General features: G+C 40.1%; 1 protein-coding gene across 1 annotated transcript in view; it reads right to left on the bottom strand.

Moving 5' to 3' along the window:
* RTN1 (reticulon 1) overlaps positions 1-17725 on the bottom strand; it is a 172240-nt gene extending 154515 nt beyond the window's left edge. Inside the window, exon 1 of the mRNA XM_033108154.1 lies at positions 17334-17725. Coding sequence (XP_032964045.1) covers positions 17334-17574 — 241 coding nt within the window. The 5' untranslated portion in view covers positions 17575-17725. The remainder of the gene's footprint in view (positions 1-17333) is intronic.
* Positions 17726-18224: the final 499 nt, after the last annotated feature.

Below are 18224 nucleotides of genomic sequence, written 5' to 3'. Positions count from 1 at the left end.
GAGTTCGTGATTATTATATAGAAAAAGTATTTAAAATGGAAAAATACGGAAGTCAAATAGGCATGCAATGAAGAAGCACATGAAGTTTTCTGAATAGGGAAGAACTAAACCTGGACATTTTAGGGCCTAGGCTTTTTTGCTTCTAGATGTCTCCCTGAATGTACCCAGTACTCCACCGAAATAAAACTAGCCATTCATTCATTCATCCATTCATTCATTCATTCTTTCATTCAATACATTTGTTTTGAATCCTGTTGTATGTCAAGCATTGTTCTAGGCCATGGAGACACAACAATGAGAATCAAACAAAGGCTTCAGGGAACATAGTTTCCAAATGTGAGAAATGAACCAGGATTCACAAATGAGTTGTCATCCTCAGGTTTCTGAATACAGAGTCGCTGATATAATCCTTGGTTGCCTCACCATGTCAATTAGAAAATATTGGAAGTAAACGAAGGTCAAAATCTCTGTTCTTGGAGAAAGAACAATCCTGTTTTAGTCTGTGAGTGTGGAATGGGAGAGAAATTTTAAGAGAGTGAGGTGCAAACTCTTGAGTTTGCAAAATCAATTTCTTACACTAAGCCCCGTGGGAAGGTTGTTCCAGCTAATGTAAAGGGGAGGAAGGTTCCAACCACTTCAGTAAGTATTTATGGATGCTAAATAGTGAAATTATAAGGATGCAATTGTACAATCAATATGTTCAATCGGTAGAACTAGTTAATGTTTCTCCATATGTAGAGCTAATGAAGTAAAATCTATAACCAAAGTCAACTTTTAATCACCTTATACATGAACTTGACATTGTAGCTTCCAAACATCAATTAAAAATTAAGAGGGTTCATAGTCTGCATTTTTTATTCAGTGTTTATAAAAGCACTAGCTTTGTGATTCCTAATGGTTTCTCCACATCTGTATAATAAATACTGTGGATGACCATTACCTTAAAGACAAGATCAGCAAAACATGAGTTTAATATTAATACATTACATTTGCAATGGAGTGCTATTATCTTTGAAAGTGTTTTACATTGATTCTCTTTTCCTATATCCGCATTTCACTTAACAGCATCACTATGCATCACATGTCCAAGCCAGAAACTGAAATAATTCTTAAGTCTCTTTCATCTCCAAGTTCTATCCACTGTACCTCACAAAATTCTTTCCATCTCAACCCATCTTGTTCTCTACTGCCATAGTATTGGCTTTATCGTGTCTTATGGGACTGGTACAGAAGCCTCTTAACTCACCTTCCAACCCTCACCATGCTCCCACTGCCACCTTCCACACTGGCAGAGTGCTTTCTTAACATGAATTTGAAGGAGCATCTATCTCACCGAAAAAAAAATCCTCAAATGACTCTTTTTTTAATTTTTTTTTTTTTATTGGGGAATATACGGGAACAGTGTATTTCTCCAGGGCCCATCAACTCCAAGTTGTTGTCCTTCAATCTAGTTGTGGAGGGCGCAGCTCAGCTCCAAGTCCGGTCGCCGTTTTCAATCTTTAGTTGCAGGGGGCACAGCCCACTATCCCATGTGGGAATTGAACCGGCAACCTTGTTGTTCAGAACTCGCACTCTAACCAACTGAGCCATCCGGCCACCCCTCGAATGACTATTGTCAACAGAGAGTAAAATCTAAAGTTCTTGGTATGCCATCCAAAAGCTTAAAGTTTTTCACAGTCCAGTCCCTACCCACCATTCCATTCTCCCTTCCCTTTCCCCAGGAGGGTCCAAACACACATAGAACCATTTGTCATCCCATCATGTCAGCTTTACAACTCTATTCATTTGTATTCACTGTACCCTCTCCCTGGAAGATTCTCTCCCACAATTTTCCAGCATAGATACCTTTCAAGGCCCAGAAAAAGAAGCTATTTCAGGTAGCTACCATGGACAATTCTATGGAGGACATGCTACAGGAGAAAAAAAATGTTCTGGCATCACACATACCTGCACTGTAGTAGACTAGGAACAGCAGCAGTTGGAACTACAAAGACATAGTTGATTAAGGCTATATATGTATTAAATATCTGAACTTGGAACAATTGCCAAAAAAAAAAAAAATACAAGAATTCTCTATAATAACAGTCTGTAAGACACCAGCCAGGGGTGGGTTATTATGGGCCATGAACCCCGTTGGGACATAAGAGGTCAGTAATGCTGCAGAATGAGGATGACGGAAGAAAAGAACAAAGACCATAACCATACATCTCCCTTCGCCCGTCCTGGCTACAGTTTCACTTGTGCTTTTGTGAGGAAGCAGAAACAGAATGGTCCAAGGATAAATCCTGGTCTAATTTTGCTTCTCTTCCTTCTCATTTTTCACCCATTGGAGATCCACTCACCAATCTGAGCATTCTTTCCACTGCATTCTTCTCATCTCAGCACCCATCTCTATGAGTTGGTGCACACACATACAAGTGTACTCACACACGCACGTGCACGTCCATGCACACTCATATGCTACCTTGTTCCTGAGGTTCTTAGTACTTACCCCAGATCACCTACCCAGACACCTTTCTGCCTAGTATCTCAAATATTTCCAACTAAATAAACAAAATGGAAAAACAAGAGTAAGTATGTATGCCAAGGCATGTGGATGTAGCCTGAATACATGAAGCGGGAAGTTTACGTAAATCTCACCTTTGAAAACTGCATGTGAACTCACTCCTTTAGGCATCCACTTATTTTGTAGTTTTGGTTTTTTTTTAAGTGTTTTAAAAGTCTTACTACTGGAAAAAATGGACTTTGTCTAAGATGACTTTGAGTGCCCTTGGTCCTTATCCAGGTGTCTCCATACCTGTTCGAGATTCACAGTCTGTCCAATTCTGAAAGCCATATGAATTGTCAGAGAAGCAGTCACTTCGAGGAGACTGAGTTTGCTTATGAACCAGGAATGATCTAGAGGCTTAAAGGCAAAAGCAAATAAAGGGCTCAGGTATTACCTCTTTGTCACTGTTTTAGAAATCTAGACTCTGAGAGGCAAAAACAACAATAACAAAGGATTCCTTTTTGAAAAAGCAAGAAGGAAGAAATATGGTTTTCAGCAGTGCTGTTCTCTCTGAATTGTCTTCCTCAGGCTTTACCTTGCTAATTTCTCATCCTTTAAAACTCAGTTCCAGAACCACTTCCAACAAAAAGCTTTTTCTAACCTTCCCTTCTGTTAAGATGCTTAAATATTTTTGTCTACCAATAGTATTTTAAGGAACATAATGATTCATCCGTGTTTCCATTTTATTAATCAAAGAGATCTTTTCTGAGCATGCCAGAAAAATAAGAAGCAGAAAATATTTTTAAGTATTTAAATTCCTTGTTAACTTAGATTATTGATGTTTTGGTTTGCTCACATGGGCTAAGACAAGTTTTAGCTAAAGGTGTAAAGTCCCAATATTAAAAATGTATCTGTCATTTCAAAGTCATTCACAGGATTGAGAGCATAACAATTCCCTGCTTTTATTGTAAAATCGAGGAACAAAAAGAATATTTGAAGGAATCTAGTTCAACTTCCCACGTGAAAAATAAGCTTCCTTTTAAACATCCCTGATAAGTAATCACACAGTCTCTGCCTGAACACATCTAGAGATGGAGAAGGCCCGCCTTCATGCTATATTCATTTTTGAGCAGCTCTGACTCCTGAACCCACAGACTTTTCCTGCCACATGACGAGATAGCAACATACATAGGCAGGACCGAGTAGAGATGGAGGAAACTGGCACAGATTGCCCAACCCAGCAGTCCGAAAGTGGGCCCAGGGCCTGAATTTATTTGCAAATCTCATAGGAAGACTTTGGGCCAGGCCATCTTTGCTGGGGCACCTGAAATAATTTTTCCACCAAGCCCAAACTTGCTGTTAAGCCCTATTTCTTTGCAGCCTCTTCCATCTTAAGTAAATGCTTAGATTTCAAAAGACTGTAATGTCTTGTTTTCCACAAACTAATGAAAGATTAATTCGCCATATCATTCCTATTATCAATGGAAAATGAAGCTCTAACTTGTAATGGTGGCACCTCCATACATCATCCCTTTGTGAAGGCAGAGCTGCCAGGTGAGCTGCCAGGTGCTAAGTAGGAGGCGCTGCTAATGGCAATTGTGTCAAACTAATCTCAGAACAAACTACTGCATTTTATTATGTAAATTCTCAGGATAATTATTCGCCTTATCAAGGACATCCATCCAATTAATTTTTTTTAATGTTAACAAAATTCATTTAGCACCAGACAGTTTCAATCATAACTGTCAAGGTTTGTTTTTATTTTTTAAGATAGTACTCTAGAGTTTTTTATAAATTTTGAAGGAATTCAACATATTAAATTTTTTTGCTGATTATACTTATAACTCATATAAATAGGAGCAAGAATTTATATTGTAATTGACTGAACCTGATCACATGAGATATACATAAAAGATCTAAATCCTATTCCCAAAAATCATTGATTCACAGAATCAATGACTTTGAAAGCTTATAAAAATGTGTTAGGATCCCAAAATGGTATTAAGATCTTTTTATGTAGTCAAAGAAAAAAAAAATAAACCACCAAATGATGAAATTCTGATACTGATACATTTGACCCTCTGCTAGGGATTATGGAGACTGTTAGAGACAAAACACCTACCTCAAGGGACTTTCCATCTAGAAAAGGAAAAGAAATTTTAATGCACTTGATACGATATAAACAAGTATACGTACAAAAAAATCATCATTGATGAAAGGATAGGAAGGACCCCAAATCCTTACCTGCCTATTTCAACAGGCCCATGAGAAGAATGTAATTTAAATAAACATTCCTGAAAATGCACCTGTGCTTCCCGCTAGGACTTGAACTGCAACATCTGGCCCCCCATCCTGAATAATCTAGCGGGACCTCGCTGGAAGACTCCTTTCCATGTCTAATTTGTGGCCTTGGCTGAAAGCAAATAAACAGAATTATGCAAATTAGTTGTCACCACTACTCAGATTAACCAAACCATAGTGCAAGTTCTCTGCTACCTATTCCAATAGGCCATGGGATCCAAAAGCTATACAAAGAAGGCACATCAAGTGATTATCACAGTACATGCCCACCTAGCCCTAGGTGCTAAATAAATGTTAACATCCTTCACTTTGTTCTATGTCCTCTTTTCCTTAACTACCCTCATTCCCCAATCAAGGTATAGCATACAGTTTTATACTTGAACATGGTAAAAGAAAAACCAATTAGTTCCCTGATACTGCTATCCAAACCATTGCATTTGTGCAGAAGAGAAAAGTTTACAAATAATCCCTTATATCTGAGGGAAAACCCTGAGCTACATTCTTCTTCATTTAGATGAAATTAATGTGAGTCCTTTGGAAAAATCCCCAGACAGAGAAAGGAACATTTCAGCCCACAGGCCTAACTCAGCCCACTGCTTGTTTTCATTCAGCCTGGGGGTGAGATAGCTCTGGGAAGCCCTGTACAGGACAACCCAGAGAGCAGCTCCCCCTCCTAGGGGAGCTAAGCAATTGTAAAGACGTGGATTACATTTTCAGAGGGAAGTAAAGCTAAGAACACTGGTGTCACTCACTCGAGATTCCAGAGTTTAGGAAAGCTTTGTTATCTACTTCTCTTTTCTTCTTTTTTACAAATCCATTCATATATATATATACACATATTTCTTTTGCTTCCTCAAACGGCCTCCCTCCCTCTGTGTACTTCTCCTTAACTCTCTTTCCCTTTTCCATGTCTTCCTCTACCTCCCCCTTTTGTCTATGTGTGTCCATTCCTGGGGTCAAGCTCTCTCTCTCCATCGCCATCCCTGCCCGTCCCTATTGCCCCCTCTCTTCTCCACCTTCACCTCTCCTCCTTGTGTCTCTTTTCCTCTCTCTGAAAGATAAGGCTGAATTCCATGTCCTGATTTTGTTCACTTGTAAGAGCTTTATTTTTCCTTATGGTATATTTCAATGGCAGAAAAGCAGTGTGGTGCAATAGAGAAAGCGTGACACTTGAAGAGTGGGAAATGACGCTTTGGCCTTGCTCAAAGTCTGCATTTGTAAAATGAGGATCACTGGATAAACAATGTCAGTGCCTCATCCATTCTAAGGAACTTAATGAAGATTAGTGATTATTATGCAAACAAATAAAATGGATAGGGAATTAGTAACAATAAGAATAGCAAACACTTACGTAGTCCTTACTATGTGTCAAGCATTCTAAATATTAGTTCACTGAATCCTCAAACCGTGGTGTGAGGTTGACACTAAGACTCGAGCAAAGAAGGTGAAATTGTGTTTTCTCCTGCAAACATTTCTTTTATTATTGTTTTTACAATTTAAAAACAAAGCTGTGGAGTTGAACATTTCCATTTCACTAAAAAAATCAATGAAATTAAGTTCTATTTTACTTATACATAGTCATCTGCTGATTTTCTTATGAAGGGCGGGATGGGGCCATTCATAGAAAAAGTTCAGGCTCTTGGGATCCATCTACATACCAACTTTCCCCTTTATGAACTGAAAATTATGTTTCACAAGATTCATAATAATGTTATTATACAATAGAGTATATCAATATCCATTCAATAGTCAAAAGACATTTTCACGTGAATGATCACAATGGAAACATAATCATTACTATATCCTAAGTGATATAGTTAAAGGTTGACTTTGATGTCCTCTCTCTGGCAGAATGGCAGGGTTTTTATGTTATTAATCAATTGATAAAGATTCCTTTTAGGAACCAATGTTTCTGGGAGTTATTACAGTGGTTTAATAAGTACAAACACAGAGCCGATGACTACACTTAAGAGAAAAGGTAGCACAAATGACCTTGACGACCCACCACAAATAGTTCCCTACTCCTAACATACATACATTCACCTTCAAGACAGGATATTCCTGGGGTTCATTTCTCTAGAAAGTACATTACCTCTCTTTTTAAAAATGTTTTTAATCCCTCCGTATTAGTCATAGAAATGAAATCAATTCTTACTTCTGAGACTTTTGATATGTAAACATCCAAATTATAAACAGGAACTGCTTAACCCTTAAAAGATTGCACAGTTTTTGGAAACAATAGTAGGTATTTATTCCTTCTCACACTTTTGGTAAAATAAAATAAAAATACTTCTCTAATGCCATGGATTCAATTAAAAAAATAAAGCTCACACAAGTTTAATTCTGGTAATGTAAACATGCTGGGTTGCAAATTCCCCTTGTATTATCAATAATAAAAGGTTTGCTAACAAATTAATAGTATAAGTAGTGGCAACTCCAAAATTTCTATATATAAACGCGCTCAGGGACTACTGTCTGGTTGGAATGGAAGCCAGCTGACTTATTTTGAAGCTGAATTTGTACAGGATGTACTCTGTTTTTACTTTGATGTGTCCATACATAAATTAAAGTGGTACAATTTTTTTAAAAAAATACAGTAGGCACATTTTACATAAACTTGAGAACACATTAATTGTTCACATCAGAGAATATTTCTTATTTAGTTGTTTATTTATTTATTTATGGTGTCTTTAGGTAGCTGATGGGAGATTATTAGAGGGAGAATTAATATTTTCCCCACCCCTGGCATCTGCTCATAACAGTAAATGGATATTGCCTAAAGTAACAATTGGTTCCAAAAATTTTAGCAACGACTTAAGTGTACACAGAAGCATACAGTGGAAGAGCTGAGACTGGAATCCAGAATGGCACTCCAAGTCTGTGCTCTTTTTCCCCTGTCACCATAGCCAGTTTGGAAAGAGTATATGGCTCAGTAACTGTTTGAGAGTCACAAATTCAGTTACAGTATATTTTTTTGAAACTAACAAAATGGCATTTAGGGAATGCAGCCTTTTCTTTAATTCAGACTGTTCTTCCTCATAGTCTGACTATGTTGTTATTTTGCTGCATCTATTTTTATATTTTGGTTATATATTTAAGTGTCACCTACTCAACTACATACCTTATGCATGTGTGTGTATGCAAACACATACACACAGGAAGTGCTAAACAAATATTTGTTCAATAAATGGATGATTCGGTGAGATTTTATTGAACCATAAAATTATTGTTCCTGTGTAAACAGTGATCTATATCACAGTACCTGGATTATTGATTTCTAAGTTATTTAATCCTTGTATCCATAAAAGCCTCTGAAAAACCCCAGAATTTGTGTGCCAAATGGTGGTTTTAAGTGCATTTTCCTAGGCAGACATTCCAAAGCTTTCATCAGATTCTCCAATAGGAGTCTATGATCCTGAAAAGATTTTTAAAAAATTACTAGTCTAAGGCATCCTCTCTATTATATCCCCTATGTCATATAAATGATCAGCCAAACTGTGCTTACATAACTCCTGTGACAAGAAACTCACCACCATATAAGGTAGTTCAGGCTACTTTCGTATTTTACAGCTTCACGTCTGATTGACCACAGCTCCATCCTCCCGAGTCCTTACGCCACTTGACAGCCCTTCATGTATTTTCAGACAGCTGTCATAACCCATCCTATCTTCTCTTGTGAAGGCTTAAATCTTCAGTTCTTTCAACCACAGTCAAGGCTTCCGCCACCATCTCCACGCCGCAGCTCTCAGTGCACTCAGGACTCTGCTCAACCCCACTGTGCTGACCCTCCAAGAGCCAAGCACGACTCTGGGTGTCTGCAGTTAACGAGCCTAACAGTTTATCACCTTGGGGCAGCTGGTGCATCTCACTGACTCAGAGTTAACTTATGGTTAATTAAAACTCCTTTTTAATTAACTTTTTCTTTATATGTTTTGTATCTTTTTCTTTATATGTTTTGCAGTTTCACCATGACCCGCCCATTCTGTTCGTGCAGTTCATTTGAGGATCCCATTACAAGATTTTACAACTATCCCCGTTAAATTTCCACTCTTTAAATGTAGCTGTTTCTCTCAGCTGAGGCTCCTATGGATGGATCCTCAAGTCCTATCATTCCAAGTTTTAGCTACATCCCCTCACACAGCTTCTCTCTCTCACATTAGTTCAGATAGGTCTTCATATAGGTTAATGCCTTATAAATATGCAACCTTTACTACACAACCTTTTTATGTTTATCTGATACAATGTCCAGAGTTTTTAGCTGTATTTAGCAAGAAAGAGGGATATGGAAAAGTTTGTCTACTCTGTCTTCCCAGAACTGTTAGTCAATTTATGAAAGACTTAACCTATAATTATAAGACTAGTCTGCAGATGCATATATATGAAGAAACTGAGACATAAAGCAGATCTGCCCACATTGACATGCTGCTAGATGCCAAAGCAAAGACTACATAACTGCTTTCTCAGTCAAGACTCATTCCATACCAGGTCACCGTGGCTTCCATGAGGCTATAATAACAAGTAGTTACCATGTGACTGACAAGCACGCTACAAGATCTAGTCTTGTAGGCATATACTTACGATGGAATGAGAGGCTCAGAGAGGTTAACTAACTTGCCTGATGCCATTTTGTACAAGGAGCTCTTGCTCTGTTCTAGGTCCTTCCCATACTACAGAGTCTCTTTTTCAAAAACCTAATTTATTCTATGGAGTCTCTTCTGTCTGAATCTATATCAACAATCCTGTTTTCATCTTCAAATTTCTATTCCTTTATCTACCAGGCCAAGTGGAGATTTCCGTTCAAATGGCTTTTCATCAATTCAAGCCCCGGATGACTAAAAATGAATTTGTTACCCTCACCTGTCTGACCAGTCCCCCCTCTATAGCACCAACATCCGCCCAGCCATAGGGCACAGAACTTTTAAGTTGATTCAGTCCTCCATTCATATCCTTCATATCCCATCAGTCTCCAAGTCTTGACGAATGGTTCTTTGAAACCACTCATCTTTCTTCCCACAGTTATTTATTCAAGGCCCTGAAACTGATGTTATTGGCTCAGTCGTTTTTCAGCAAAATGTGCAGATTTAAGGATCATCGTCCCCATTAAGTTCATTTTCTATGCCACTGTTTGACTCATCTTCCTTAACACACTTTATAATATTACTTCCCGCATATGTAAACCTTCAAAGGTCTCTGAATCCATGAAAAATGAGTCTAGAGTCTCATGACTGGCTTTCAAGCCCTCAGAAGCTGCCTCTCCCTCCCCAGCGGGGCAGCTTAAAGCAGCCCAGTCTTGCTCATCTCCATGGCATCATCACCCATGTTTCTCCCCACACCAAAACTGCCTTTCTGCTCACTTCTGCGTATTCCTAATCTACCTACCCTCTAGATGTAAAGTCACACTCCACCATCATCCAGAGACCAGGTACTCTGGAATTCATAAAATCATGAAAGTCTTGCAGGCTTATAGTTTGTACCATCACCCATCCAAGCACCAGGCTGGTCTCTAACTTGAGTAGTTTACCTTTGTTTTGTGTGAGTTCCTCACACCTCCCATCTAGACAGTAAGCTAAGAGGAAACGGGGTAGGGGGCTAGCTTATGCTTCTTGTTCTCCACAGCCCCTGGCAAAATACCAAGCATAAGGCGGCGAGTTAGTACATCTGTGCTTCTTAAAGTTGTCAAACGCATTTGGCTGGCTTGTTTTTCTGGACTGAGGTCTGTGGATCATCTCATGGGATCATGAAGCGAGCCGTTTCCAGACCACATTTTGAGAAGCCCTGATTTTTCAGGATCAGTTGAAAAATTCATGCCAAGGTAGATTGACAGTGGTTTTATTCTTATATTCATCAATCAACTAGATCAGTAATAACTTGAATACACACAATTTTCTGTTCTCCAAGAGCTGTTTTTAAAAAGTGAGTGAAGATCTGCTATGTCTAAAACAAAATTCTGAAGGATGTGAGATGTTCAATAAATTTCCCACATTCAGAAAGAAGAATTTGGTCTATAACTGGTTTTATAATAATCTTATGCAATAGATAAATTCAAAAATTCATTTGTGGATTAGACATGGAAAATAGAATGCAGAACTATTTCAGCTAAAAATATAACTCATTAGGCAACCGAGCAAACATGGTTTTACAATGAATAATCTGAATAAATATACAGATAGTGAGGCAGAGGACTAAGGACAGATTCACATGATGCTTTTTTATGGAATTATTTAATGAATTCCCAGAACATTTTAGAATATGTGGGATATTTATGAAATTAGATACAACAGAAAAAATGTAAAATGATAGTTCAGGAAAAAGAATAAGTAAAAGAGATGCTTGCAGATATCATGTTTCACATTTAGGTTAATAACCCAAAAGTGGATAAAATTGTATAGTTCATAAGAAGCAAGTATGTTACATTATGGCGTTTTTCTCCACCATGGAGAGCTAGAAAAGAATTTAAAGACGGCCACAATTTTGTGGAGAGCGCATTTTATGTAGTCAGTGTGAAGCTAACTGTGGTTTTTGTGATGTACACTATTTCTGGTTCCATTAGCTTGCTGTTCACTTTTGAGAAATGATGCCCATGTTAACAAGCACAATGTAAAGTGAGGGGTATTGTGTTCCTTTAGGGAAGTATAGCTAACACCTTTCTTTCTAAGTTCCCTCCAATAAAAAGCAACTTTGCTCTTAAGAATATCAGTAACTGGGAGGTAATCTACCTCTTTTCTGGGCAGTTCTAATTATTAGAGCTTTCTCTTTCGTTATGTAGAAATGGATTGCCCCACCAGTCCCAATTCTGCCCTGTGAAATCACCTAGGTGAAATCTTCTTTCTTTGCTTAATAAGAGTTTTTCTAGTATTTGAATTTAACTTTCAGATCTCCTTTCATTCTTCTTTTCTTCTCACTAAAGATTTTTAACTCCTCAACCATTTCTCAAATGGCATTTTCTCTGAAGCCTCAGCAATCTATTCATCCTTCTCTCACCATTTTATAGCTCACTGACGTTTCACAAAGCCTGGCACCTACTGTTTGGTACGAGATTCCAAATTTGGCCTTCCTGGAACAGAAGCTAGGGAAACTATTACCTCATATAATGTGTACCCAAGGCTTTCTATTAATGCTACCTAAAATTACGTAAGATATTTTAGTAATTTCACCAGACCACTAGCTCATATTTAGTTAATTACAATCCTCAACGTTCCCATCCCCCACAGTGAACTATTTCGGTTGCATCTCCTACGTTCTGTACGTGTTAAATAGAGTTTGCAGAACCTATAGCCAAGACTGTAATTTTACAGGCAACTGTTCTTCCCTCCCCTCTAAAAACCCCTAGCTTTTAAGCCCAGACCCATCTGTTCTTTCCTAAAGATAGCAGCACCTGGTTCACTGTCACTCTCCAATCTCTGTCATGGTTCTTGTGCTTTCAGTAATCACACAGGTGATTATTTCACTCTGGCCTTGCTGCCATCTTCTGGACTCCGCCCCTCCGCTGACCTTGTCTTCCACTCCACCTCAGTCTCCCCGTCTCCTCAATAACTATATCCCCTGTTTAATCTCTCACTCAAACACTCACTCCTTCGCTTCCCTCTATAATTCAGTCCTGTTTTCTTTTCCTTTTTTAATGTCACTATTTTGAATAAAATCCTTTATTTCTTCATATTGCTTTCAGATTTAAGAACAAAATCTTTATCCTGATCTATAAGGCTCTTTGTGGTCTGACCCACCTTCTTTTCCAGGAGCGCATGCACGCGCGTTCTCTCTCTCTCTCTTTTTTTTTCTCTCTCTCTCTCTCAATTAGTTTCAGGCATATAGAACAACATAGTGATCAGACATTTACGTAACTCACAAAGCGATAACCCCAACAAGTCTACTACCTACCTGACAGTATAAAGTTACTAGAACATTATTGACTATATTACCCATACTGTACTACACATCCCCATGACCTTTTTTTGAAATTATAGGTGACATTCAATATTATTTTACATTAGTTTCAGGTGTACAGCATAATGATGAGACATTCATATAATTTATGAAGTGATCGCCAACAAGCCTACAATACTGTTGTAGTCCCTTTTTCAAAGTTCCCTTAGTCACCACTGGAATAATTTACTTCCACTTTAAAATAAAAGCAAAATGAACTAATCTAAAGATCTCTGAGTAATAGTCAGTCACAGTTATTTCTATGAAGATGACAGAATCAGACAGATGTGCAGATAGATAGATAGATAGATAGATAGATAGATAGATAGATAGATATCGGTCTTATTTTCCCCCAGCTATGTTGTCTGAGCAATCTGTGCTCCTATTTATTTATCCTGTGTTGCTCAGACCTTAGAAAACTAAATCCTACCCTTGTGCCCATGTTAGATTATTATAATGCCTTTTTAGTCTAGCTTCCAGCAATGACTTGAGAATGAAGAAAATAAAAAATGACACAAAAGGAACTGTTTAAACTAAATACGAATGTGAAACAAAGAGGCTCACGTGTTCTAGGAAACCACAACCTCTGTTGGGCATGGATCCTTACACAAAGGAGGCATTCAATACATGTTTACTAAATTGAATTGAACAGCAATGGTTTATCACTTTACAGACAATAGAAACTTTCCATAATCTGTGCTATCCAGGATAGACAGATGGGCAAGATAACCCACAACTATTCTCCAAACCCTCAAAATCAGAAGTACATGCACAGCCTAAAAAAGAGAAGGGGGCAGGGAGGCCTATGGTATATTTGAGGAGCAATGAGCAGGATGGGTTTCCTGGAACAGAGAGCTCATGAAAAGGAAGTTACGCTGAAAACCTTGATAAAATGTACTTATCCATGTATTTTGAGGCGGTGTGTGTTTTAAATTTTAGTTTAACATAATTTCAATTCCCCATGTAAAAGGACATATACCATACTTACTGCCAGAAATGTTATTGATTGTAATCAGAGGCTATGTCCAGAGAAATAAATTGCAATAGAAACTCTTTTATTCTTCTTCTATGTTCTGTAAAATATTGTAAAAGCAAGTATAGTGTTCCTTCCCATTTCAATAGAACTGTTGCTTTCTTAAAAGATGAAAGAAAACAGAAGACTGGAATTTACACCTTCTGAAGAGGATTACTGGGAATGACGCCAAATAAAAAAGTGGACGTGTATCTACCAAACACATCTATAAGTCAAGACAGTCAATCTAGCCTCCATATGGATTTTAGAGGATGACTGGTAATGTGTCTCATATAATTTATGATATAAAGCAAAATAAACTTGGATATATAATCATTCCAAAAGTTATTTAAATAATGATATATGAGTAGTTTTTTTTCCAATAGAGTATCTACCACATTCAATATTTGAAAAATGTAAATGTATGAGCACTGTGGGTCCAAGTAAGGTAAATAGGGAAAAATCTCTCTTTTCTTTTCTATCCATCATCTACAAATTGAAGTCAAATTATCTAAAAGTCAGTATTTCTGAAGCAAATCATACTGGACTAATATATCCAGATCATTCACCATTCTGTTCTTCATTTTGCCTTCCATGCATAAAGCAGTCAATAAGTTTATTTCCAAAGCAGCCATTGAGTTTACTTCTTACCATTGCATTTTGTTCAAATTCTATTTTAAATTCCTCCTTAAACAAAGGGCCATTCTATCCTTGTGTTATTCTATGCTCCTTTTGAATAGTTTCCAGGAATAAAATAACTGATCATGAAAAAAAAACAAACAAAAAAAAACAGTTGCTCCTAACATGCTTTGTATAAACTTATTAGATGATGGCACTGATTCATGATTAACAACTCTAACATGTTGTAGTTTACACATGGTGTATTAAATATTTCCTTGGCAATAGACATAATTTAGCATGTTCATTATAAATTTTAGATATGAAAAAATATAGCTTTAGAAGAAAGTGGTTTTTGTTAAGAACACTACCAAAAAAAGAACAGAAGCAATAAGGATACCTGAAAATACAGTACGGATGGAGTTTTGTAGTGCAGCTTTAATGATGTTTAAACATATATTCATTCGAAGACACTACTGGGAAATATTTTTAGAAATGTTTCTTTAGGAACTTTAATTACCATAAACGTATAAAATAAATAACAGAATTTCTGTCCAGAGGCCATGATTGGAGGTGTTTTTCAGAAAAGAAAAGTTTTTAAAATATCAATATTTGTCTTACATTTTATAATTCCATCTAAAAAAAGCCTGAAATCTGTTTACAGTATACTATACTCAGAGTCTAAGTTACTTCTTAGTTACTGTGAGTCCCAAAGAGGACCATTCTTTTTTAAAAAGTAGAGCATGTGTTTAATAGGCTTCCTCTGATTCTGTCTCTGATAAACTTGAACATACACGTGCTGACTTCGCATATTGCAATAGAACTGCCAAAATAACAGACAAGGAACCTGGCCCAGACTCTATTTGGATATTTCAAGATCCAGTTATTTATTTAGATATCATTGCTGGCATCTGTGTGTCTTATAACATCCCCACATTTCTACCAAATAAGAAACATACAAATTTAAGTCATTAAACAATCAACAGCTATATGAGAAATTCCTTCAAGCAGAATAAACAAAAAAGTTTCTATATAAATATGCACAACATGTGCCCCTTTCCCCTCCCTTCAATTTCCTCCCATCCCGACTTAACATCACCTTTGATTTTATCAGTGTATTTGCTGCCTAGAATAGGAAAACCCTGAGACAGTCAACAAAGTAAACTATTTCTGTAATAATAATAATGATGATGCTAAAAACTGCAAATGCCTACTTTGTGACAGGAGTTGTTCTAAGCATTTTATATATGGCAACTCATTTTAGTGGGTAATATGGTACTGAACACATAGTTCTTAGCTTCCTTTCTCTAGTTCACTTAACCTTAGTGACACTAATGGGAGGTAGGTAACGTCTATAAAGAAATAATTTACTTTGATCACAGTGGATAAAGGTTCTGAATCATGAGCTACCCTCAATAAAGAATGGTAATGGTAAGCCAATACAAAAGGTACCTTCATTTGTCTGTTATCTTTTGCCACCTTATTTTGCAATTATAAAGAGTTTTTTTCCTTCTTCTTCTTCATTTAGATGAAAAAGTTGAAAGACAGGCTAGGCAGCCATTCTTAGTCTTAAATCCTCTCCCCTGCCATATAATAACATATGACAAATGGGTTTTTCTTTTTCTCTCTTTTTTTCCCTTGTATATGGTCCCAGCTGTTTCTCTTCCCTTCACAATGTTAACATGTTTTATTCAACGCATTCCCCAAATCTCTTCTCCGCTCAACTCTGGTACTAGAGCACAGTTAAAGTTACTTAAAACCACTCCACATGACCCTTAAGAGAGGAGGTGGATTAAGAAAGGGGTTCCCCTAAATAAGCTGCCAAGAGCCGGAATGCCAATCCCGCTGCCTTTCCCGTCTTCTGGGAGCACCCACCACCCCAGGCTCTCAAAAGCTACATTTCCAAAACGACACACTCCCATTCCACCACAACAAAGCGTTGTTAGGGAACAACACAACACAGCACCCTCTACCCCACTCCCTGGAAACACAAAGCTAACCAGGCCGGCAGACCGTCCCCAAAATATGCATCCTGCATCCTGCATCCTTCGGCCAAGATGTCCAGATCCCCTGGTCCCCTCGGGGCACCAGAGAGCTCCAGCTAGAAAGTGGGGGAGTCAAGTGAAGGGAGGACGAACCCGGGGCAATTTTAAAATTCCCCGGGCGGGTTCAGACTGCTGGTAAACTGTAGCTCATGCACTCACCACCACTCAAGTCCTTTATCATCACAGTTAGGCCGGCCACTCTAAGGGGTTCCAAGTTTCAGTGCTCCCTGCCAGATAGGGGCATCCGGGCGGCTGGGAACGAAGGGTTCTGGGGGTGGGGGGGGGGGGGCCGCCACAACTCCCAACCCTCTCGCAATGTTGTTCCTCCAGAATTAGGCACATATACCTTGGGATTTCTGTTTTCTGCGCGGGGAGAGGGGGAGATGAAGGAGGGGAGGGAAAACCGGGAAATAGGGTGTGGCGATTCAAGGAGGGAAGGGGTGAGGGAGAGTTAAAAGTCACCTCTGCCCGGGACAGAGCCGGGTCTAGCGGCAGCGGGCCTGCCCGTCGCTTTGTTGTCAGCGTCCTCGGTCACTCGCGCGCACGCTGAGTGCAAACACGCCCCCCAAAATCATAGCAAGTGGCCAAGAGGGCCCTACAGCCCCCCACCCCTTGGCAGAAGGAAGAAACTTGTACACGGGGTACACGGGCGCGCCAGCGCCAGGATGCTGCGGTTTGCCTATGAGGACCATTTCAAAAGCTGAAGTAATGATGATCATTAAATAAAAGGATCAATAGTATTTTGTTTTCTTCCGAGTCTTTGGAAAAATAAAATTCCTGTTTTCGATCAGTCGGCTAATATTTACAGAAAGGGGTTGAGGGGCGGGGGAGGTGAGGCTGGTGCTCACGCTACAGAAAGTGAGGAAGGTGCAGAGGCGGGCTGCGGAGACGGGGACCGGCGGGGGGACCCGGGTCCCCGACGCCATTTGCGGGGTAGTGCCCGCCTTACCTGTGGATGCAGTTTCCATGGCAACGGGCGGCGGCCGGGCGGGGCCCGAGCCCAGTTCCCGCGGCGCCACTTCCCCGGCCCCGGAGCCCAACCCCTGGCCGGACTCCCCCGCCTGCGGCGCCGGCTTGTCCCCTTTCGGCGTCATCGCTTCGTCCTCCCCCTCCCCCCGGTCCCCGAACCACTGGGACCCGGGGTTGGCCAGCGGCAGCAGCTCGTCTTGGGTAACCGGCGGCGCGGCCATGGCTGGCGGTCCCTGGGGACGGCGACAACGGCTTGGCGGGGCCGAGGTGCGGTGGCCAAGCGGCGGGCGCTCCCTCCTGTTGTCCCCGCCGGGACTCCGGGCTTGGGGAGGCTGCGGTGTCCGCGCCGCCGCCGCCGCTGCTGCAACTCCGGCCGAGCTGCCGCCTGCCGCTCTGGGCGCTTCAGCTCCTCCTCCTCCCCTCCTCCTCCTCCCGGCCCCGCGCCGCCGCCGCCGCCGCCTGCGCTCCTCCTCCTACTCCAGTCGCCGCCGCCGCCGCCGCCGCCGCTGCTCCCAAGCCTGTGATTACGCAGGTGAAAAAGGCCTGCTTCGGCCGCGTCCTCCTGGGAGCACGATAGCCCCAGGCCCGCTGATGGCAGGCCCCTTTTGGGACATGTGCCAAACCCACTTGAGCCTTCCTCTCTTTTGGGGAGGAATCAAAGGAGAGGACGCGCAGGTAGAAGCAGCCCCCAGCTGGAGCGTGACTGATTAGGCAAGCCGCCCTCCCGTCTCATAAAGTTAAGCCTTGACTGGTGTCCTAGGACCAGAGGCCAAAAAAGGGAAGCTGGAGCCCTCATGGCCACAGTTGTGTGGGTGACCAGTATGGCTCTGGAGGGGACGTAGGTCTGTGCAGGGCGGGGGGCGGAGTGGGG

Source organism: Rhinolophus ferrumequinum, chromosome 6 (genome assembly GCF_004115265.2).
Source record: "Rhinolophus ferrumequinum isolate MPI-CBG mRhiFer1 chromosome 6, mRhiFer1_v1.p, whole genome shotgun sequence".
NCBI classification, from domain to species: domain Eukaryota; kingdom Metazoa; phylum Chordata; class Mammalia; order Chiroptera; family Rhinolophidae; genus Rhinolophus; species Rhinolophus ferrumequinum.
The sequence above is the reverse complement of the archived record's forward strand: the minus strand, read 5'-3'. Positions and strand labels throughout refer to the sequence as shown.